The sequence below is a fragment of the Helianthus annuus genome, chromosome 9 (genome assembly GCF_002127325.2).
Source record: "Helianthus annuus cultivar XRQ/B chromosome 9, HanXRQr2.0-SUNRISE, whole genome shotgun sequence".
Taxonomy (NCBI): domain Eukaryota; kingdom Viridiplantae; phylum Streptophyta; class Magnoliopsida; order Asterales; family Asteraceae; genus Helianthus; species Helianthus annuus.
In genome coordinates this window covers 125,137,763-125,161,865 of record NC_035441.2, presented here as the reverse complement: position 1 = coordinate 125,161,865, position 24,103 = coordinate 125,137,763, and the positions used below count along the sequence as shown (strand labels likewise).

The 24,103-nt window shown below is 35.5% G+C and overlaps 1 protein-coding gene across 1 annotated transcript; it reads right to left on the bottom strand.

Annotated features, from left to right (window-relative positions):
* Window positions 1-477: 477 nt before the first annotated feature.
* On the bottom strand, window positions 478-5,697 carry LOC110878497 (protein S-acyltransferase 10). The gene is made up of 11 exons (XM_022126811.2): window positions 5,425-5,697; window positions 5,209-5,323; window positions 4,805-4,879; window positions 4,650-4,718; window positions 4,383-4,520; window positions 3,663-3,696; window positions 2,204-2,313; window positions 1,995-2,081; window positions 1,831-1,914; window positions 1,655-1,720; window positions 478-829 (listed from the first exon to the last, which is right to left on the bottom strand). Exons 1-11 carry the CDS (start codon window positions 5,492-5,494, stop codon window positions 652-654), a joined length of 1,026 nt encoding a protein of 341 aa, XP_021982503.1. The 5' UTR covers window positions 5,495-5,697; the 3' UTR covers window positions 478-651.
* Between the last annotated feature and the right edge of the window lie 18,406 nt (window positions 5,698-24,103).

Below are 24,103 nucleotides of genomic sequence, written 5' to 3'. Positions count from 1 at the left end.
TTAAACACCCTCCATTGTAAGTATTTAAATTGATGTTAAAAATGCTTAATTTTGATTTTATTTAATATTAGTAATTTTGATTTATTGTTTACAATTGGTTAGGTCGCCAAATAGTTGTGTTTGGATTATAAGTGATGTTAAAAGGTTGTTCAAGTTTTAAATTTAAAAAATAAATTGATGTATTTAATTAGTTTTGAACCATACTATCAAAATTGAGAGATTTTTAACTTTAATTAAGGTTTTGAAAGTTCTATATTATGCATTTAAATAATTTTTAATAAAAATTTTTGCAAAATGAATTATAAAAACTCAAATTTTGTGATAAGAAATGCCAAACAAGTTGAATATTTTGAAGAGTAAATACAAACTCAAATTAGAGATTATGGCTAAGGGCAAGACTTAAGGGGTTTGTTGTGTCGTAATGGTCGATCGATTAGAATAACATACAAACAAAATAAAAATAAAAACAGGTGAAAAAACAAGAAAACAAATTGAGCCCGAAGGCCAAATCTAATGCCGGTATATTTCAGTTTGTCTCTTGATTAAACACGATGATCATAACAAAGTCGCAAAACAAGCAATCATGTGGTCAGATACTAGTACTAGCACAACATACCCTTGTTTAAAATGATATGAACATAAGTAATAAGTTCAGCAACAACATCTACACGATATGACGTCTAAACATGTATATGGTACCGACATCTGCTCTAGCTCTTGTGCACCTGGAAGCGGTTCCATTGCGTATATGCTTGTTCTTGCAAAGCAAAAGTTGTACAAGTTTCTGCACGCACCTTTACTGAACGGATATACTCTTTCTGGGATATTTCTGCACATTAATTCCAAGTGTTAGGGCCTGTTTAGATTCACAATACGCTCATGTAACTGTTTGTGTCTCTCTTCCACCTCTTCTCACCATCTTTTATGCACTATGCACAACTACATTATGTGGTCCTCGTTCTCAGTATATTACTGGCTTTAAACTGAGCGTACCCATATACACACATACATATATAATTATATATACTTAAGGTTTCCATTTCATGTCGTATTTAGTTACTGGTCCATACCCATGGCGTTCCCCTAAATAATAATTATAGACAAGTAAAGGTTGTAATCAATATAGTTACTGGTCCATACCCATGCCGTTCCTCTAAATAAAAATATTTAAAAACCAGGTTTTTGGGTCGATCCAAATTTCACCTTTTTACCAAAAAAAAAAAAAAAAAAAAAAAAAAAAAAACAACAAAATTTCACCTTTTTACCAATGGATGAAACTAAGTGGATTTGTTACTACTTTGTAAAACCACGTTTCAACTTAATATTGAAACGTTTTTTACCAGTCATTAGAGCAAAATAGAGTTAATCAAATACACCGGCAAAAGCTGGTATCATAGTCAATACATGGTTGCACACACCGGTAACAAATCAACTTATTTGCATACGTTGATAAGTGAAACATGGTTGCAGTTTTAACTATTTGTTAATTTCTTGTAAATACCATCTTTGTTAGCAAAACATTGGAAGCATGCAATATTTACCGTCACTGCAGCATTTAGATTTTAGAATAAGACGCCCCAGTCTATTGTAACTAAACTCTATAAAATTTAGTTAAAATACAAAAAAAGAAAAATCGTATGATTAATCAACTAACCTCATATATGGTATTCTCCGGCGTCTCACAAGCTCATAGGTTGTTTGATTTGTCACAACTAGATAGCTGTCAAGATCGATAAAGAACAAATTTAGGTGAATATGTTACCTTATATTTTGCGTAGGAAATAACACATATGAATGTTTATAAAGCAATTTCAAAAACAAAAAACTCACCTATGAAATAGTAGAAGAAGGAGAAGAAATATCAACGCGATCGACAAAATAGACAGCAGAATAATCATAATAACATCCACCAACCTGAATGAAATGAAAAAAAATCGTATCATCTCTTTTCGTATATTATTGAATAACAAGTTGGAAACGAGTATACAACATACCATGCTTTATCAAATGACGCTTGTAGGTACTTAATATACAAAATGCCAGTCCAAATACTCAAGGCTGTTTCCTCAAGAATGTACCACCTGTCAATCATTTAACCATTGACATACTGTAAAAAACAATCAGAAATTAAGATATAAACGTTAAAGTACAAAGAGATATTCAAAGAAAGAGAAGCTGTCAATAACGTTTACATATTACACACCAAAATCGACAATGGTTGCCCTGGCCGATACATGTTCCAAGCCAAACGCAATGATGGTCAAATTGAAGTACGCATTTGTCACAATCATGGCAATGCTTTGCTCTTGGAGGCTGCAATAAAGTTTTTCAATGAAAATTTAAATTTAGACATAATATTATACATGTGATATATATATATAGAGAAAGTATAATGTACTTCAAGGCTTAACCTACATTAACATACATGACAAAAAATATAACGTGCGTTATTATCATAGAACGTGCGTGATTATAGTCCCATGCGTGATTATGTGGTCCCATGCGTGATTATACCCCTGATCCAACGGTTATCATTGTCTCCTACGTGATGTATGATAAGGCTTTTTGTATGTTAACCTTACTCTATATATATATATATATATATATATATATATATATATATATATATATATAGGACAAAGATCCGTTAGGAACCACCCTTTATTGCGAGAACCACGAGAACCAGTGTGAACACAAACAGTAATACCTAAAAAAATCTAAAAAACACCCAAAAATTTTTTTTTTTATTTTTTTACTATTTTTTATATAAAAATCGCTACTTTTAGTATCCAAAAAAAAAAAGTTTTTTTTTTTAAATTTTTTTTAAAAAAAAAAAAAAAATTTTTTTTTTGGCTACTAAAAGTAGCGATTTGAACATAAAAAATAGTAAAAAAATAAAAAAAAAATTTTAGATTTTTTTTTGATTTTTTTTGATTTTTTAGGTTTTTTGGGGGGTTTAGTTTTTAGCATTTTAGCTTGGGGGGGGGGGGGGGGGGTTTAGGTTTTTGGGGGTGGGGGAGGGGGGTTTAGGTTTTTTTGGGGGGGGGGGGGTGGGGTGGGGGGGGGTGGGGTGGGGGGGGGGGTTAGGTTTTTTTTTAGGTTTTTTGAGGGTTTTAGTTTTTAGCATTTAGCTTTGGGGGGGGGGGGGGGGTTAGGTTTTTTGGGGGGGGGGGGGGTGGGGGGGTTTAGGTTTTTGGGGGGTGGGGGGTGGGGGTTAGGTTTTTTTTTAGGGTTTTTTTAGCTATTTTAGCTTGTGTTCACATTGGTTCTCGCGGTTCTCGCAATAAAGGTGGTTCTCGCATGAACCTTACCCTATATATATATATATATATATATCCCCTCAAAACTTGAATATTATCATATTTACCCTTCTAAAAACCATAATACCAAGGATACTTATTTTCATATGTTTGACATATATACCCTTCTCCTATATAAGGATTTAGCTTACGTGAGATACAAAATGTAAAGAGAAAAAGGGTACGATCGTCATCTTAAATATTGTATCTCACTGAACAGACAAATCCGAGATTAAACCAAAGACAAATTCAGGTCACTTTCCATCTAACTTCCATAATGGTTAAGAATTTAGCAATCATACAGTAGAGATCTCACAACAAAATCAAGTAGGCCGTACAAATGAAAGATACAAAAAGACGTACCTGCACAACATTACAGTAAGAGCAGGTGTAAGTCCTGAAACAAACATAGCTGTTAGTTAGAGAGATAAAGTTTTCAGTTTAATTACAACTTTCCGGCAATTTATAGGTCGGAATTAGCACGACACAACCCAACCCAAACCAAACTGATACTTGGGTGGCTTGTAATGTAACCTTTTAAATACTTGTGTGAACACTAGCCGCAATGCAGTTAACGCGGTAAAATATCGGATATCGGTCAAGGACCGATATTTGAGATATAGGTTATCTCGGTGAGATATCGGTGGGATATCGGTAATTTTAATATAATGCAAAATTTACATATATAGCAATTTAACAATAATAATTCAGTGATATATCGGTTATATCGGTCAATATCGCCGATAATATCGGTACCGATATTTAACACCGATATTTTACTAGGGGACCGATATGACCGATATAACCGATATCTCACCGATATTAACTGCATAGACTAGCCGATAGTTTTTTTAAAAAAAGTGTTTAAAAGAAAATTTTAAGGGAAACCTTATAAGTAGATAATAAAGCCTCATTCTAAGAAAATTTGTGCTGCTAAACTTCAAAGAGCAACATTGTAGTATCTACTAAACGAAGACGATAAAGATTCGTTGCACCATTTAGATTTCATGTACTAAATACAATAAACTTTAAGCAATTGCACAAAAAGAAATGTATAATATACACAAAATAACAAGCAACTACCTGACAGATGTTCCAGGTGGGTACATGTCCATCACCATCTTTGTCCAATTCATCGGGTTATTCCCTACAAGATGTTCTCCCGACCGGTTTCTGTCTATAGTCACAACTACATTCCCATTTTTACTTGAAGCAGGTTGTCTTTGCTTGATCATTCACACCAATATACATATATATTATCATGTATTTCCTTACAACATACATAAGTACAGGGTATAGTATAATAGAACGCCTCACTTTAACATAACTAATGTTGGAATAAGTGCTTACTTTGATACTTCCGATGCCCTTAACGACGCTTCTGTCTTAGCAAATTCTCTCATCGCATCAAGCACGTACCTAAGCAGTCATAAAACTATTATAGTTATACAAACATTCAAGATCACATATTTTAAAAAACAAAACACAAAAAGATCATCACATACCCTGGAGAAGAACCAGAGGTAAAGAAATACTGAGCTAATGTCACAACAACCAACAACAAATACATCGACGTATACCTGTCGAAAAAGAGGTTATGTACACAATTAGACTCCACAACAACAGTAACGATAAGTTCACTTTCAAACACCAACTAACCAGGGGCAAAGTATAGAAAGGGCGCCGGGGGGGGGGGGGGGGCGACTTTTCGCTCAGTAGTGTTATATATGTAGTTTTCGTATTAGAAATTTTTGGGTATATACGTTTTCGACCCCCGGTTCTATAGAAATTTTTGGTATAACGTTTTCGCCCCCCCCCCCCCCCCCCCATTCGGGTCAAGCTTCGCCACTGCAACTAACTAATTCTACAAGTGTGTAACTAACTAACTAACTAAACTTAATCTGCTTACAAAGGCTGCTCTTTTATATTATCTCTGAATTCTTGATTAAAAATGAAAATAAAACCGACAAAGATTAGATGCAGCGTCACCAACGCCAATCGCAAACACAACGTAGATCTTCTAACTGCAATCACAATCAACAAGAAATGAATTGAATTCAATCATACCCACTTCACTAGAGAGATTAAAGCACAAGATAGATATAACAGAAGCGTGTAATGTTACCGGGATCGGAGAGGCACGGGAAGCGATCGGATGCGTCGCGAGAGGGAACGCAACAGCTCATCATCGTCATTCGAGTAAAGCCCAGATAGATTTTGGTGAGCTTTTGATTGATTATTGGGTATGAGGATTGAGGAAGAGTGCTTAGCAGCTGGGATGGTGGTGATGGTGGTGGTGATGCAGAGGTCAAGATGGGAGGGGTGTGGTGTGGTGGGGGAGGGTTAGTGATGGGATAATTGCATCATGGTACTTTGATCTATGCTTCTTTTGCAATACTACCCCAAATGTTAGATTGGGTATTTTGGACTGTACTTTGATAATCCAAACAAAATAAAAGATAATTTGATGTTTATAGACAACTAGATTTTTATGCATGGTGCGCGTTGCAGTGGTAACGTCACGTTTGTGACTTCGTGACACGTGTTACGGTGGTAACATTAGCGTGTGGTACCTACGCATGACGTGACGTATTTTTGTAGTATTACATACGTTACGTTAGTGACTAATACGTGGCTAGGCACTGAAAAAAAGAGTATAATGTATCGCACGTTGCGGTGTAAAGTTGTAATAGTAATTTGAAGAAAAGAATTGAAGTGTTGGAGAAGATCAGGTGTGAAGTTATTAAGTTGAAATAAATGGGGGGTCAAAGTTGTTAAATGCCAAAAGTTAGGAGTCAATGTATCACTTACTAAAAGATTGGGGATAAATGTGTAAAGTCTGTAAAATTGAGGGTTAAAAAAGAAAACTAAAGACCATGGTTTTTAAGTTTCTACGAGCAAAGTTGCCCGCGCGTTTGCGAACTTAGTTGCACTCGCTGTGACAGTGACATTAGCGTATTTAAGTACATGTAAGAAAACATATTAAGAGACCTTTTCACCTATCTCTAAAAAAACTCATTAACGATTGTTATGTTCTTAGTAACTCATTTAGATTTAGAGCTACATCAAATGGACGTTAAAACCGCTTTCCTTAACGACGACTTAGATAAAGATGTGTTCATGAAACCGCTTTAAGGTTTTGAGCACGAAGGTCAAGAATACCTAGTCTGTAAGTTCAAGAATCCCTACACGGGTTGAAACAAGCATCACGTCAACGTCAATGGTATCTAAAGTTTGATGAGGTCATGAAGAAAGAAGGTTTTTATGACGAATCAAGTGGATCAATGCATCTACCTCAAGATGAGTGGGAGCAAATTTACTATACTTGTCCTTTACGTAGATGACATTCTATTGGCAAGTAATAGTTTAGATATGTTGCATGAGTCGAAGCGAATTCTTTCGTGTAATTTCGACATGAAGGATCTCGGAGAAGCCTCTTACGTTATTGGCGTCGAAATATACTGAGACAGACACAAACTCAAACGTCTGCTTTTCCACATCCATTTCATAACCTAAACTACTGCTACTGAATTAGATGTAAAATGAAATGTCTGCTTTTCCACATCCATTTCAAAGGAACATCTAAGGTGCATGCTAGTACTCTCATTCTCAAGTTGGTGACTACTATGTATGATGGCAGGAGTGGTATTCGTGTGCACATCATGATAATGAACGACATGGCTCATAAGCTCAAAGCCTTAGACATGGAGACCCGTGATGGTTTTCTAGAGCACTTCATCAAGACTTCTCTTCTTTCTGCTTATGAAGCCTTTAAGATCAACCACAACACTCAGAAGGATAAAAAAGAATGGGTGAGTTGATTGTTATGTGCGTACAGGAGGAAGAGCAGATGAAACTAGACAAACCAGATGTTGCTTACCTTGCTACCTCCAGCTCAAAGATAAGGAAGGACACTTACCCAATAAAGGATTCTTAAAAGGTCCAGAAGAGTAATCCAACTGCAGCACCCAACCCTAAGAACTCCACTGGGAAGCCTTACTGCAAGTTTTGTAAAAAGGGTGGGCATAAGCAGAAAAAAGGCCTATCATTTAAGGAATGGTTAACTAAGAAAGGTAATAATCACTTCGTGATACTTGAGTCATCTAATTTGAAAAGTTTCAACTAATACATGGTGGTTTGATTCTGGTTCTATCGATCATGTAACCAATTCTACCCAGGGATTCCTTACAATCTGGACGTTGGCAAGAAACCAAAGAACACTTAAACTAGGAAACGGAAAAAACTTGAAGTCAAAGCTGTGGGAACTTTAAATTTACTTATGAAAACATGTTAATGTATTAAACTTTATGATATCTTATATATTCCCAAGATTACTCGGAATCTTGTATTAGGACCAAAGTTAGACTTGGACGGTTTTGTTGTTTCCCATGGTCATGGAGAACTCTCAATTTCTTTTAATTCTCAAGTGTATTCTTATGGTTTTCTGGATGGTGGTCTATATTAATTAGAACTAAATGATGAATTCCCCAAATGTTTGTTATCATATAACATTAATGAATCACTAACAAAGAGTAAACGGAAATGAGACTTAGATACTTCATCCATGTTGTGGTATCAACGTTTAGGCTACATCTCACAAGAACGATTATCTCGACTCGTGAAGGTTGAAGTCTTACTGTAACGCCTCGCTTTTTAGAGCCTTCCTCAATTAGAAAGATTACTTGTAATTCTACCCTTGGAAACTTGCCTTCATATCATATTCACAATCCTCTTTCAATTCCGCAATTTAAAACCTCGATCGTAGCGAAATTCATATTTTATGCATACTTGTTACTCGTTCAGTCCATAGTTTAAATACATTTTTACGCAACCTCATACTTATTATACATACAAATTCATTCATTATTTCATATATCCCACTTATACATATCACTTATATGTTTAAAACACTTAAAACCGGCAAAACACGAGAATTTGGATTTCAAACATAAGGGCCTGGCCCCTCTCGCAGCCAGTCGCCCCAAATGCGCTATCATCCCAAATGCCCCACTCGTCCCAGACCCACTTGTCCCAAACTCACTCCCCAGTCTATAAATACCAACCCTAAACTTGTACTACTCATGTGCATTATACGTGTACTGCACATGTGCATTATACGTGTACTGCACATGTGCATTATATGTATATGCTACACATGTGCATTATATGCTTAAAATTAGCTTTTGAGTTTAGTTTAGCTTTTAGGGTTAGGTTTTTTGGAGGTTTAGGATTAGGTTTTTTGAGGGGTGCAGGTGGGGGGGGGGGGGTTAGGTTTTTTTTTTTTTTGGTTTATGTTTAGGGTTTAGTTTTAGGTTTTTTTTAGGGTGGGGGGGGGGGATTTAGGCTTTTGGTGGGAGGGTGAAATTAGGTTTTTTGGAGGTGGGGGTGGGGGGTTTAGGTTTTTTTGGGGGAGGGGGGGGGTGTCGGTGGGGTTAGGCTTTTACGTATTATTGCACATGTGCAATGCAACTTTTTTTTTTGAATTTTTTAATATATATTAAATATAGCAAATTTTAATTAAAAAATTCAAAAAAAAATTTGGTATGTTTTTTAGGTTTTTTAGTTAGTTTTTTGGTTTTCTCATTTAAACTAGTTTTTTCATATATACATATATATATATATATATATATATAGGGTGAGAATTTAGAGAGAACGACTAAAAGTGTGAGAACGGTGAGAACGATTAGGAACCGTCAGATCAAAACAATCTATGGACTATATGACGCGGTGGCATTTTCGTAAATAACATTACTTTTATTAGTGTGGCGTGCTTCCATAAGGGCAAAAAGGTAAATGTCCATATACAAAACACATCAAAGCCTGACCGAAACATATATACTTCCTAGAAAAACCTCCCCAAAATCAACGTGAAACGCGAAAACCCTAGAAAACGCGAAACAACAAAAACTATGGCGTCGAAAGATCAAACTAGATCCAGAGGAAAAAAAACATCGTGAGTTAACTTCGATTTACATTGTGCTAGTTTATGCTGCTTTTGGCGTTCTAATTTTAACAAAAATTTGCAGTTTCTACAAGGGGGAAGGGGAAGGGTCATCTGCTCCAAAACGCCAAAAAATGAACGAGCAACGAAAGAAGACAACAAGAGGACATGGTACACAAATGTTACTTTTCGTGATGTAACAATGCACTTTCATACTTTGTTGCCAAAACGCCAAAATATGTATCGTTTGTTACTAAAGGCCACAACACATGAATCCCGTCATAGCTTTGTTAATAAACGCCAAAAAATGTATGGATTCTCTTATAAACGCCATTTAACTGTTACTGAGTTATTCAACATCTATAATCTCTTATTGATTTATAAAACGCCATGAATGTATCATAGTTATGTTAAATTATACTATTAAAACGCCATGAAATCATTTTTTATAGGCAAAGAGAGGTTAAGATTGAGAATAAATGTGCATACTGGAAAGGCCCAAAACGCCAATAAGAGAAAGGCATTAAGTCAGAATGTGGAGGTTGAGGAAGAACCATATCATGAGTTCAGTGGGGTTAGGATCTTGTCAAGAGTAAAACCTACAAACTTGACTGGTTGGTTTATGAATCTAAACGAAAACCAAAGAAAGACAGTACAGCAAATGGGGTTTGGTGCTACACTAAAGTTGAAAATAGACATCGTACCGACAATGCTTGCGTACTGGTTGGTTGAAAATTATAATGAAAAGATAAACACCCTAAACGTTGGCAACCATACTATACATATAAATGAAGAATTAGTAAACTCTTTAACGGGTATACCAAATGGAAGGGTGCCCGTTAACATGAAAAAAAGACCAACAACTAAAGACCATGTGGTGGCTGAGTGGAAAGCACAGTTCCGAGGGTTGGGCTGGGTTAACAGACCAAGTGTGAGGATATACTTTGATAACGTTTTTCCTATGATGCATGGTTTTGGGAGAAACTTCTGCCTAAATTTCCTTGTAGCATTCTTCACTATAATAGGGCATGCAACTGACAACGTAATCGTCAACAAAAAATTCTTGCACAATGTTACACCAGACGTTCAAATAAACCAAATGAACTGGTGTAGTTATATCATCCAATGCTTGCAACACGCCAAAACCACATGGCTCCCAAAAAGCATTACACAGGGCCACTGATCATACTTGCGGTAAGAATAAAATTTCACTATTCATTTGTGTGTCATTAAAACGTCAAAAAATATTTGTCATTTGAAAATCTATTTTGTTATAGCTTGCCTTGGTGAACGATGCTTGCAATATGAAAAAATGGGACCGAAAAGAAGGATACCCAATTGAGTGGGTTACAACAGAAACTCTTGACTTATTTGAGAGTGCAATGGCAAAACACCTTGTGGGCAATGAAGTAAAAAGGAAAACAGCCAAAAAAGGTAAAGGAAGCAAGCCCCAAAAAACAAGAAAAATGCATATTGTTGTTCATGATGAAGATGATGGTGATGATGTTGAGAATGAAGATGAAGATGATGTTCACAAGGTCGATGAGCATGATGATGAGTTTGATGATGATGATGGTTTTGATCATGATAATCATTATAACTATGAGGTGCAAAACGCCATGCCCTTCAATGATGATGAAGAGGCTTCACTTCAAAGGACGGTGAATGAGGATATAGAAAGCCGGGAAACGATGTTTGAAGTTTCTGCATCAGGAAACCATGCTCTTATCAGAGGAGTAACAAAGTATGACAACATTTTTGCTGATGAAGAAGAACAAAACAAAGAACCTGAAGAGGTATGTTGTTCAAATAATAAATTAAAAAAAAAGAAAAAACACCATGATAAACAAAATCCTTTTATTTAATATAACAGGAAATGTCTGATAAATTGGATGGAGCATACAAAGAATTAGAAGACTGTTACAATAAAATGAGCGCATTGTTAAAACAGTCAAAGAGTGAATACCCAAACAGCCACCTGGTACACATTAAATATTCACAATGTATGACATTATTGGAGAACATCTCAAAATTTGTTGATGAAAACGCCAAAGAAATGCCAGCTGAAACAGAAGAAGATACACAAGAAACTGAGAATGAAAATGAGGTGGTACTAGGAGATGAAAATGAACAAGAAGGGGAAAAGGAGATGGCTGAAAAAGAAAACGCCATTAAAGAGCAAACAGTTCATGAAAACGCCAAAAAATTTGAAAATGAAGAACAAGGAGAGGAAGGATGTGAAAATGAAGAAGAAAGGGAGAAGGAGATGGCTGGAATTGAAAACGCCATTGAAGTGGAAACAGTTGATGAAAACGCCATGCAAGTGGAAATAGTTCATGAAAATGCCATTGAAGATGAAAATGAAGGAAAAGGAAAAGAAGAAGGGGAAGGAGAAGGAAAAGGAAAAGGGGAAGGAGAAGAAGAAGAGGAAGGGGAGTGGGAAGGGAATGGTGAAGGGGATGGAGAAAGAGAAGGAAAAAGAGAAAGAGAAGGGGAAGGAGAAGGAGATACAAGGGATGTGACAATAGAACAAAATGTCGAACCCTCGACTGCTACAACAGCCCCCATATATGATGATGAAAAGGATACTATATCATCAGATGAAGATGTAAACGAAAACGATATTGAGAGGTGGAGTTGTGATTTCAAGACACTTGAATATCACATTTCAAGATACAATGGGGAAAAACAATTAAGAGGAATATTGCTGAAATTTCGAAGCTGCCAGGACAAGATCTAAAACAAATGATTGATATTAAAGAAGGTCTTGATAATTCAAGGATGGTGGATGAAGTAATTAAAGCAATAAAAAACATCTGCAACCTGCTGAAGAGACCCCAAAAATGCATGTATTTGATAAGACACCAAACGTCGCCATGACAGAAACACAAGACAGTCAGGCATTCAACATTGAAAAAGAAAAAACTGAAGGGGAGATGGTGAACAAAAGTGTTGACCAACAAAGGGCAGTGTTTTATAAAACGCCATATGAACAGCCACCAACTACATATGGGAAAAACCTCTTGAAAAGTTTTGAAGAGTAAGAGACACCCAATAAACCCCAGGATGAAAACGCCATCAACACATCACCACCAAAAACGCCAAACATGTCAGATGTGCAGGAGAAAGGTAATGAGGACAACACTCCAGACATCACAAAGCTGATGCAAGAAAATAAAATTTTAAACCCTGAAGAGCTGCCTGGTGATGAAAAAGCTGATAAAGATGAAGAAGAAGATAAAAATATAAAAAAAAGAATGTGGCTGAAGAGGAGAAGAGAGATAAAAAATTTTGCAAGGCATGTTTGTCACCTTATCTAAGGAGGCAAGTGGTAATACATGAAAAAAGGACAAACCCTGAAAATAACCTTTCCACATACATCTTCACAGGAATCGGCGATTATGAGTATGTACACTTCTCTCAAAATAAAACGGCAAACTTTCCATTCATAACGTTTACTTGAGAATATGCATGGAAAAACAATCAAAACGCCATGTATTGTAATAGAATGAGTTTGTATAACTAAAACGCAAAATGATGTTTTTTTTAGAACTGAGCTTTTCAAGATCGGAGAACAGCTCAAAATAAAATGCCAAACTTTCCATTCATAACGTTTACTTGAGAATATGCATGCAAAAAAAATCAAAATGCCATGTATTATAATAGAATGAGTTTGTATAACTAAAACGCCAAATGATGTTTTTTTAGAACTGAGCTGCTCAAGATGGGAGAAAAGTTTCTCATGAGGGTGATTTGTGAGAGCATGAAACTAGGATTTCAAGCACACGTCTCAATTATTCTATCTTGGGCACATATTCTGAACTATGAAGAAAGATACAAGGCTCATGAATCACCCTCAAGGTTATTCTGCACAAAAATACTGCTGGTAACTCTTTTGCTATATATAATTGATAAAATTATAATAGTACATTGTTGTGTTGTTTAATTATGTGGTACTCAATATTACAGAATACTCCGACATACTACGAAACAATGAATTCAACAGAAACATGGAAACTATTCTGAAAAACACACGTTTCAAAGGAGACAAGAAACATAAAACCATCAAGGATTATGAACTGGTCTTCGTGCCAATAATCTGGGAAAGACATTTCTATGTTGTCTGTTTCAACATGAAACACAAAAGAGTTGATGTATTGGACAACAGCGGTGTAGGGGATAACGTCAGCATAAAAAAAGTATGAAGGATGGGTGGAAAAATTGGTAAGTATCTTAAAAACTTTGAATATAGGAACTATGTTGACAAAATGCCAAACTAATATATGCAAAAAAATGTGAAAACTGCAGCACGGAGGTTTTGCAAACTACTTGCGTATTAAAAATCACCCAAAGCATAAGATCATGAGCAAGGCGAAGGTTGTCAGACAAAAGGTGGATTGGAGGACAAAGTCTAACGTCATCGACTGTGGGATTTTCGCAATGAGGCATATGGAAACATACATGGGGGATATAGCTAGTTGGAAAAGTGGTTTGGCAACAGAAGATGCCCCAAATCAACCCAAACAAAGACAGCTAAATGAACTAAGGGTAAAATACATTGGAAAAATCCCGTTTCATAGCGAAAATGAAAACATAAAACTACTGACAAGTTGTCTAAATACATTCATGGCTTTAGGAGGAGAAAAAATACGTAAGTTGTTTGACAAAGCAGACGAGAGAATAGCAAAACGAATGTTAGAATATGTAGATTAGCTAAACGCCATGTATTTTAATGTTGACTATCGTGTTTTACTCTTTACTTATTACAACTACATGTTTGGTTGTGTGATCTACTACGGTATTTGTGCAAATCAAAGAAAACGCCATGATTAGAAAAATTAACAAATAGTAACCATTTAAAACATAAACAACATTAAAAAAAAGGGTTAAAAAAACTAAATTAAGACAAGTAGAAAACACAAAAACGCCAAATATATAGGAAATCAATAAAACGCCATTAAAACATAAACGCCATTCGTAAAAAAATACTTTTTAAAAAAACGCCATGAAAAAACAAGCATAAAGATGAAAACGCCATTAAAACATAAACGCCATTCGTAAAAAATACACTTAAAAAAAACGCCATGTAAACTAGCATAAAGATGAAAACGCCATTTATATTTAATTATTTTTGGGCAAAGGAATCATAACGCCATTGTTTAGCGGGAAGTGGACAATGACAATCGTACCCCGGCATAACAATAAGCGCTCCCTGCCACATGTTGGGCCAGGATCCGTTCTCACACTTTTCACCGTTCTCTCCTGATCCCGTTCCTATATATATATATATATATATAATGTTGGGCCAGGATCCGTTCTCACACTTTTCACCGTTCTCTCTTGATCCCGTTCCAATATATATATATATATATATATATATATAGTGTAAGTATCTATAGAAAACCCATTTTAATTTAGAAAACCCGGGAAACTCAAAGCTCCCGATGTTTTTTTTTTTTTTTGAAAAAATTTACACATGTTATATACATGTTTTTAAGGGTTTTGGGCAAAAAAAAAAAAAAATCAAAAAAGCGCCGAGTATATATTTAAAAAAAAAAATAAACAAGTTTTGGTGTAACACATGTTACATTCATCTGACATATTTGTAACATGTGTTACACCAAAACTTGTTTTTTTTTTTTAAATATCTACTCGGCGCTTTTTTGATTTTTTTGGCCCAAAACCCTTAAAAACATGTATATAACATGTGTAAATTTTTTCAAAAAAAAAAAAAAACATCGGGAGCTTTGAGTTTCCCGGGTTTTCTAAATTAAAGTGGGTTTTCTATACATCCTTCCCCTATATATATATATATATATATATATATATATATATATATATATATATATATATATATATATATAGGAGAAGGATACGTTAGGCACCACACTTTTTTACGAGAACCAATGTGAAAACAACAAAAATACCTAAAAATACCTAAAAAACACACATTTTTTTTAAATATTTTTTACTTAAAAATCATTTTATTTCGGTATTAAAAAATTTTTTAGGCTACTAAAAGTAGCGATTTTTAAGTAAAAATACTTAAAAAAAAATTGTGTGTGTTTTTTGTTTTTTTTTAGATTTTTTAGGTTTTTTTAGGGGTTTAGTTTTTTAGCATTTAGCTTGGGTGGGGGGTGGGGGGGGGGGGTTAGGTTTTTTGAGGTTGGGGGGGAGGGGGGTTAGGTTTTTTTAGGTTATTTTGTTGTGTTCACATTGGTTCTCGCAGTTCTCGCAATAAAGGTGGTTTTCACATGAACCCTACCTTATATATAAGGTGGGGTTCTAGAGTGAACCCTATTGTATTTGTGAACTGAGTGAACACATGCTGACCATTGATTTACATCATTAAATTGTAAAATACACTAGTGTACTTTTATCATCAAATCCTGCCCATTGATTTACACTTGTGTATTGATAACCAAAGGCTAAGATTAGGGGTGTTCAAAACCGGATATCCGAAAATTCGGATATTCGAATTTCGGATATCATTTCGGATATCCGAAATTTTCGGATACCAGATTTCACTATCCGAATCCGTATCCGAAATTCCGGATATCCAAAATTTCGGATACGGATTCGGATATCCGAAAATCCAACTTTTTATTTAATTTTTATTTTTTTGTTATTTTTTTCATATTCGGAAACGGATATTTTGGATAGTTTCGGATATCCAAATATAAGTTTTCGGATATTTTTCGGAAATTTTCGGATATTTTCAGATATTCGGATATCCGAAAAAAATGAAAATTAAATTTTCGGATATTCCGGATATCCGAAATATCTGAAAATTTTGAAAATCACTAACCGAATCCGAAAAATTCGGATATCTGAATTTCGGATATCCGTTTTTTTGGATTCGGATAGTTTGAACACCCCTAGCTAAGATAAGTTCACTAGTGTTCACAATTAAGGGAGTTGTTCACTAATGAACCTAGCTGTCACATCCCAACCGATGGCGGAAACATCGGGGCGCGACACTGAGCGAAACAGATTGTCCAAGAGAATCCATAATAACTATAATTACCAGATATTTAACGTTATGTCCCATACCATAACATATCAAATAAATACAGTTATTACAGCCATAGTGTTCTCAAAGACACAGATTGTTCCGACAACTCATAAATTGTTTATTTGGTTTCTAGACTCCCTTAGTCTTGATTCCACAAAAGCAAAGCATAGCACAAGCATCCTAAACACCTGTCACATATGTTAAAATAAATTCAATACACATAGTGTAAAGGTGAGCATACAAGTTTAATAGTATAATAGTAGCGAAAGCAATTTACGCAACCAACATGTAACACGTAGAAAATGTGAAGCAAGTAGGTTATCGGCAATGAAATATGCACAGACATGACCGCGAGTTGTAGAATGCGCAACACGTATCACCACTGTGACACGTGAAGAAATACCCTTAACAACCCCTGTCCACGACAGGTGCTGAGTCCAAACTATAGTACTATCGTTGCTAAGGTGTCAGGCAACAGTCACTATGTAAACATAACATACAAGCATTCATCTAATAACACGTATAACATGCAAGCGGTTCGCGTATAAAAAGTGTTTGCGTTGTGTGATCGATGTGATTTGATATAGGTAACGTATGTAACACCCAAAAGTGCGTTAAGCAAAAAGGGATCGAGTATACTCACAGATCGTGTTTAATAACTAAACACAGTCTTGGATTGAAGGGAGCACTGGAGAGTTAGCCTGAGCACAGTACAATAGTATAAGCGATGAACAGTGCGTTAAACGGTGTCGAGGGAACTGAGTGATGGATAGTGATCCGATCGGATGACCTTCCGGGCGGATGGTCATCCGGATGGATGACCATTCGGTCGGAGGGTTGTCCGTTTGGGAAGGATGTGTTTGTGTATGATGTGACTTTGAAGTTTTCGTTGTAGCATTTTAAAAAGAGAGAAGTGTCTCTATTTGTCCAGCCATCCGGTCGGATGGTCATCCGGACGGATGGCCGTTCGATCGGATGGCGGTTCATTTGGAATGTTGAAAAATCTTCATGTCCCTTGGTAGAATAGTCATTCGATCGGATGGTCATCCGATCGAATGACTATTCATTGGAAGCTGATAATTTTTGAAGTTTTTATAAATTGTTTAAGTGTTGAAAGGAAATCACAAGTCACCCGTTCGAATTGTCGTTCGATCGGATGGCGATCCGATCAGACGACAATTAGCTTGGCAACCTGTTCGTTTGTGAAACTTGTAAAATTTGTTAAGTTAAAAAAGTTTGCGGTTTGACTGAGATGGTTTGACAACGTGTCAAACAACGGAAACCCCATCAAGTCTAAGTCATCCGATCGGATGGGAATCACCCCATCCGATCAGTTAACTGTTCTTGACGGAACTTCATATTCAACCCGTTAAGTCGGTCATCTCCTTGATAGTAATCCGTTCTCAGACCGACACTTTACTAGAAGATGAGTAGAAGGCCTGTACGAGCTCAAATTCTATCGGTTTTTGAATGAAAAGTTAAGAATATTGAAGAAAAGTTAGAAACACTTAGTTTAAGCTTAGATTAGGTGAAATCAGTGTTTAATCATTGTAGAAATTCTTTAGATCTGAGTTGTTCTTGCTGGAATGAGGTCACACTTTGGTGTTCATAAGAACCCATGATGACATCATCCTAGAACAGCCCAAATCCACGGATTTCATGGTGAAAAGTTAAGATTTGATGGTGAAATCGATGAGAAAGTATGTGTAGATGATAGAAGTACACGATTTGAAATGAAAACTTACAAGAATCGCTAGAAATTGGAAGAAAAGTGGCTGAGAAGGCGAAGGGTCGGAGGAGAGCTGTCACATCATGAACAATGATGTGACAGGTGAGTATTTATAGGTGTGAGGAGGAGAGGCGGTGTAGGTTATTAGGTCGGAGGGCCCTTCGATCGGATGGTCATCTGGACGGATGACCATTCGATCGAATGGTCCTTCGATCGGATGGCTTGAGTGAGTTAGTTTCCGACTTTTTATTTCGTGCGTTGAGCATTGTGATGCGTTTAAGTGAGTGTCGATTAAGCGATGCGATAGTTTTAAATAATAGTTACACAAATAACATAGCTAACATACAACAACATAAATAACCTTGCGTTTCCAGTTCGCGATGAGATTGCGTTGTGATAGAGTTGCGATTGCGTTTGCGATTAACACTTTTAACAAAATTAAACATGCACAAGTAACACATAATAGCACACACATACGTAAAACAATATCCAGAACTGCGATTCAAGTTGCGATGCGATAGTGGTGAGATAGCGTTAAATGGATAGCGGTTAATAGCGATTATTGCATTTACTCCACATAATACAACTAAAGCAACATAAATTAAAGTATCGACTATCGAGGTTCGAGAGTACAAGTAATAATTAAGCAAGGAATGACAGATCGAATTAGCAATCTTTTCTTCCTTTGACTTCGACTTTGACTTGTACTTTGACTTCAAGAAGTCGGGTTGTTACACTAGCCTTATATATATATATAGAAATAGGATCAGGAGAGAACGCCTCAAAGTGTGAGAACGGTGAGAACGATTCTCAGCCACAAGATCTTAGTAGTTTGTGGCTTAGATTGATGCGGTGGCATTTTTGTAAATAATAGGGGCCTTGGAACTACCAGGAGGGGTAAAATAGGAAGATCCAAGCAAATGTGCACATGCTAATCACATGCCATTTTCTCTCATCATATTTAAACGACAATAACTTTTTTATACGTGACTATTTTTCGAAAAAAATACACCATAAAACTCAACGTTTTTTAATCTTTCAAACGAATATACTATTGATATACTTTTCGAAAAAAAATTAACTGGGTTTTATGGCGTTTTCTGAACTGAGTGTTTTATGGCGTTTTAGACTAGTTATTTTCATGGCGTTTTTCTGAACTTGCTCCATAATAGCGCATCCCACATAATAACGCATGCCACATATTAGAGCATCTATTAGAGCATCTAATTAGAGCATCTAGTACTAGGGCATCTATTATATTAGCGCATCAAACAATAGAGCATCTGCTGCTCTGAACTAGGTATTTTTTTGGCGTTTTAACTAGGTATTTTCATGGCGTTTTTCTGAACTGAGTGTTTTATGGCGTTTTCAACTGAGTTTTTAATGGCGTTTTTCTGAACTGGGTGTTTTATGGCATTTTTAACTGGGTATTTTTCATGGCGTTTTTCTGAATTGGGTGTTTTTATGACGTTTTATTTGAACAGCCAGTTCATGTGAGTGGGTTTTTTTGACAATATTATCCCTTAGTGTAATTTAGCATCAATGCCACATGTCACCACCAAACACTATGCCAAAATAGGGATTCAGTCACACAAAAAAAGTGTGACTATATGTCTTTCACCACACATATTTTTTTAAGGTCAAGTGTGACCAAAGCTCGAGTCATCATAGGTATCATACGGCCACACACACTTTTTAGTGGCCGTAGAACTTAAAAGTGTGGCTAAAGGGTTCCAACATTTTTGGTTAAAATCTATCATTTCCTCCATTAAGTATGGCTAAAGGATGCCAACGGTCACATGTATGTACTTTAAGTGTGACCGTTACTACTATATAGTCACATGAATTACCAAAAAAGTTTGTTTTAGTCACATTAATTTAAAAAAAGAGTGGCAAAAAGGGTTGTAATCAAACATTTTGTCTATTAAGTGTGGCTAAAGGGTAGCAAAGGCCACATGAATTAGTGCAAGTGTAGTCGTTTCTATTATATAGTCACATGAACTTACTATAAGTGTGGTTGTTTCTATTATATAGGCACATAAACAAAAACAACGTGACCATGGTATGGCTAATAGTAATTTATAGCCACGTGAAATTTTGTAATTTTAAATGTGGCTATTGTCTAATCTTTGGTCGCACGTTTTTTTTCTTATGACGTTTTCTATCATTTTGTCACACAAACAAGAAACAATTTTGTAATTTTATGTGTGGCTATTGTCTAACATTTGGTCACACATCTTTGTACTTCGCATGACGTTTGGTATCATTTCGTCACACAAAATTTTGTATTTTTAAATGTGGCTATTGTGTAACTTTTGATCATATGTAACTTTTTTTCCCATGATGTTTGGTATAATTCTGTCACACAAATAGGAAAAAGTGACTATAGTGTGGCTGTTGTCCAACTTTTAGTCACACATTTTTAGTGTGATTTTATGTGGACACTTTTGTGTAGTTACACATTTTATTTTCATTTTTTTCTAAAATAAAAACTAATGTAAACATAAGAAATTCTAAAAAAAACAAATGATATTAACAATAATAACCCAAAATCCATACATAAGTTTTCGGTTTAAATACTAATTAATAACATAAACTTATAATCAAAACCTATCTACAAAAGTTACACAGAGGGAAACAACTATACACAAACTAAGAACTATTTCTAAAATGTTTTCTTCAAGTCCATATAATCACTGGCTGCATTTGGACTTGAAAGTGCTGCAAATTTGCATCCATGGGCTGGTGGCCACCTTTAGTGTTGTCGTGGTGGTGAGTAAACTTGTAACCAGTGGCTAATTCTCATGTCGTATGATCAAACAATATCACTGAAAAAGCAGAATTTTCAATAATCAAACGAGAACATAAATGAAAGTTGAAACTATGGCAAGAACATCACAAAATATTTATATATTTTATCGTAATTTAAACAAACCAACCTGGCGGTTTAGATCTCTTGCTTTATCAACGTATATGTGTGATTCTGATGTAAATCGGCTTGAGATTTGATTGACCTCTGCATAAGTTCATAATTCAAGAATCTCAATTAATAACCATACTCCATCATAAGTAATTTTAGGACTAGGTATCACATGGAAAAAAACAATGCCTTTTGAACATTTTTATGAATTAAGATGACATCTTATTATAACATATCAGATCATCAGACACTAAACAAATGGTTATAGATGCAATGCTTTCATTACCTTATACTATTTCCAACCCGAAAAAATGCAATGTTTAACTACGCACAGATTAGTTTAATGAGTATTTTACTGATATTTAAAATGACAAAAAAGATAATAAAAAAACTTATGATCCAAACATTCACCAACACTAAGAACTTTTGTGTAGGGTGTATCCAAAAGAAAATATCCATATGATTTAGAATGTGTAAATCAAGACGCATAGTTCAATCGAGATGCATTTTACAGTAAAGCCTATGTTGTCAAAAGCATGCGCCTATGTGTTGAAGTGCAGCCCACACACCATTTGTGCTGTGCCCTCTCAACCGTAGTTTGCATTCAATAAGTTATAAGTTCTTCCAAAAATAAGCTAACCCAAACACCCTCTAAATATTTTGAAACCTAAACGAATCTTTTAAAACCTCATAGCCATTGAATAACGGAAAAAACTTATTAAACGAAACAGAAAAAATTTAAAAATTTTAAAAAACGGTTAATTAACTAAAAAAACCTGGTTATTCATTGAACCGTTTAAAGTGAATAACCGAAGAAAATGGTTATTAACCGAATCTCTTAAAGTAAAAACCGATTAAATCAAAAATGAGAAAAAACCGACGATTCGGATAAACAAACCATTAATGGAAAAAAATCATTTTGTGCACCTCTACGATATGGTCCATTAAGACATGTATGAGCTAATATTGGTTCTCGTGATCCATTAAGGCACAATATGATCCATTAACACATGTATGATCTACTGTTGGCCATCATGATCCACAAGGCCCAATATGGTCCATTAAAACATGTAGGGTCTATTATAGTTCATTGTGATCCATTAAGAACTATATGATCTACTATTGGTCATCGTGATCCATTAAGGCCTACTATGGTCCCTTAACACTTGTATGATCTATAATTGACCATTGTAATCCATTAAGGTCCAATATGGTTCATTAACACTTGTATGATCTACTATTGACCATTGTGATCCATTAAGCCCCAATATGGTCCACTAACACTTGTATGATCTACTATTGGCCGTTATAATCCATTAAGCCCAATATGGTCCACTAACACTTGTATGATCTACTATTGGCCATTGCGATCCATTAAGACCCAATATGGTCCACTAAGACAAGTATGATCTACTATTATCTGTTGTGATCCATGAAGGCCCAATATGGTCTATTAACACATGTGTGATTGATCTACTAGTGTCCATTGTGATCCATTAAGGCCAAATATGGTCCATTAAGATATATATGAGCTATTGTTGTCTGTTGTGATTCATTAAGGCCCAATGTAGTCAATTAAGACATATATGAGCTATTATTACCCTTTGTGATCCATTAAGGCCCAATATGATCCTTTAATACATATATGATATACTATTGTACATTGTGATCCATTAAGACATCTATGATCCACTATTATTTAGGCCCAATTTGGTCCATTAAGACATGTGTGATCTACTATATTGTGATCCATTAAGACCCAATATGGTTTATTAACATATCTATGACCACTATTGGCCATTGTGACCCAATAAAGCCCAATATGGTCTATTAACACATATATGATTAGGGATGAGTTCGGTACCGGTACTGGTACCGAACATACCGGTACCGAAAATGCCGATACCGGAAATCATCAAATATTGGTACAGGTACCAGTACCAAAAATGTTCGGTATGGTACTGTACAGTACTCGTACCGCAACGCTATTTGAAAGTAAAATTCGGTAAACTACCGGTACGGTATCGAACTGAAAGTACCGGTACCCAAAACAATTAACTACGAGAAATTCAGTACCGTTATTAATATGCATACATTAATATATTATTAGAAGAAAACATATATGGTTTGAACTATATAATATTTAATAATAGTTTTAATTATTAAATATCTAGTAATTTCTTTTTTAGTTTTTAATTTTAAATAATGTAATTTTTTAAAGGAAAAATTACAAGTTTTGTCATTTATCTTTATAGTACTTTACAGGCGGTGTCCTTTTTTTCAAATGTTGACAAGCGGTGTCCTTTAGTATGTATTTTGTTACAAGTTTTGTCCTTTCCACCCAACCTGGTTAGATTTTCTTGTTAAATATGGTCACATGCAAGTCACTTGAGGGTAGTTTAGTCTTTATACATATAAAGGACAATTTTTGTAACAAACAATCCAGATTATCCCTCCCCCCTCTCCCTCACCCTCTTTCTCCCTTCATCTACCACCACAATCGTCTTCACCACCACCACTACCACCGTCTTCACCAACACCACCATATTCCGCCGCTACCACCGTCTTCACCACCACCTTATTCACTATCCAACCACCACGTCCTCCACTGCAAACACCAATTCTTATCCTAATTAACCTACGGCTGCCGGAGCGGCTCCGGCTTCAACACCGTAAACTCCGGCAACTTCCCGTCAGGTAGCTTGACTCCAGTCACCTCCTGTGTCACACCCCTTTCTGCGGCGGAAGCACGAGGTGTGATCATGAAAGGATCTCATTGCATACGAAAGGTAAACATACTATATGCTCATGAAAATAACTTCAAATACCATAATTTGAAACATACGTTTAGCGTTTACATCGCTAGGTCACATAAAACATTGTCTTAAAAGTTTACAACTTTATTTAAAGATAAACATAAGCGACATCCAAGAGCATAAGTAAGACCACGCGCACATCCATCCTAGTTACCTGAAATACATGTGAGTTTTGGAAAAACGTCAACATAATGTTGGTGTGAATTCATGCAGTTTTGTATTTCACATTTGTATACTTTGTATGAAAACATAGTTTGTGAATAAATCAAGTTTTCATAACCTAGTTTCATGTGTACACCACGTACTCATGTATGATTCAAATTCTTCTTGAGTACCCCACGTACTCAAGTATAATTCCCATTTTCTTGAGTACCCCACGTACT

What these genes read in the sequence shown, in the direction of transcription:
- LOC110878497 (XM_022126811.2), bottom strand. Translation starts at nt 5,494, where the DNA reads ATGACGATGATGAGCTGTTGCGTTCCCTCTCGCGACGCATCCGATCGC. An exon ending in CCCGTGCCTCTCCGATCCCG is followed by an intron (nt 5,324 to 5,424) that starts GTAACATTACAC and finishes TTGTGATTGCAG; the next exon opens with TTAGAAGATCTACGTTGTGT. An exon ending in CGGAGAATACCATATATGAG is followed by an intron (nt 830 to 1,654) that starts GTTAGTTGATTA and finishes ATTAATGTGCAG; the next exon opens with AAATATCCCAGAAAGAGTAT.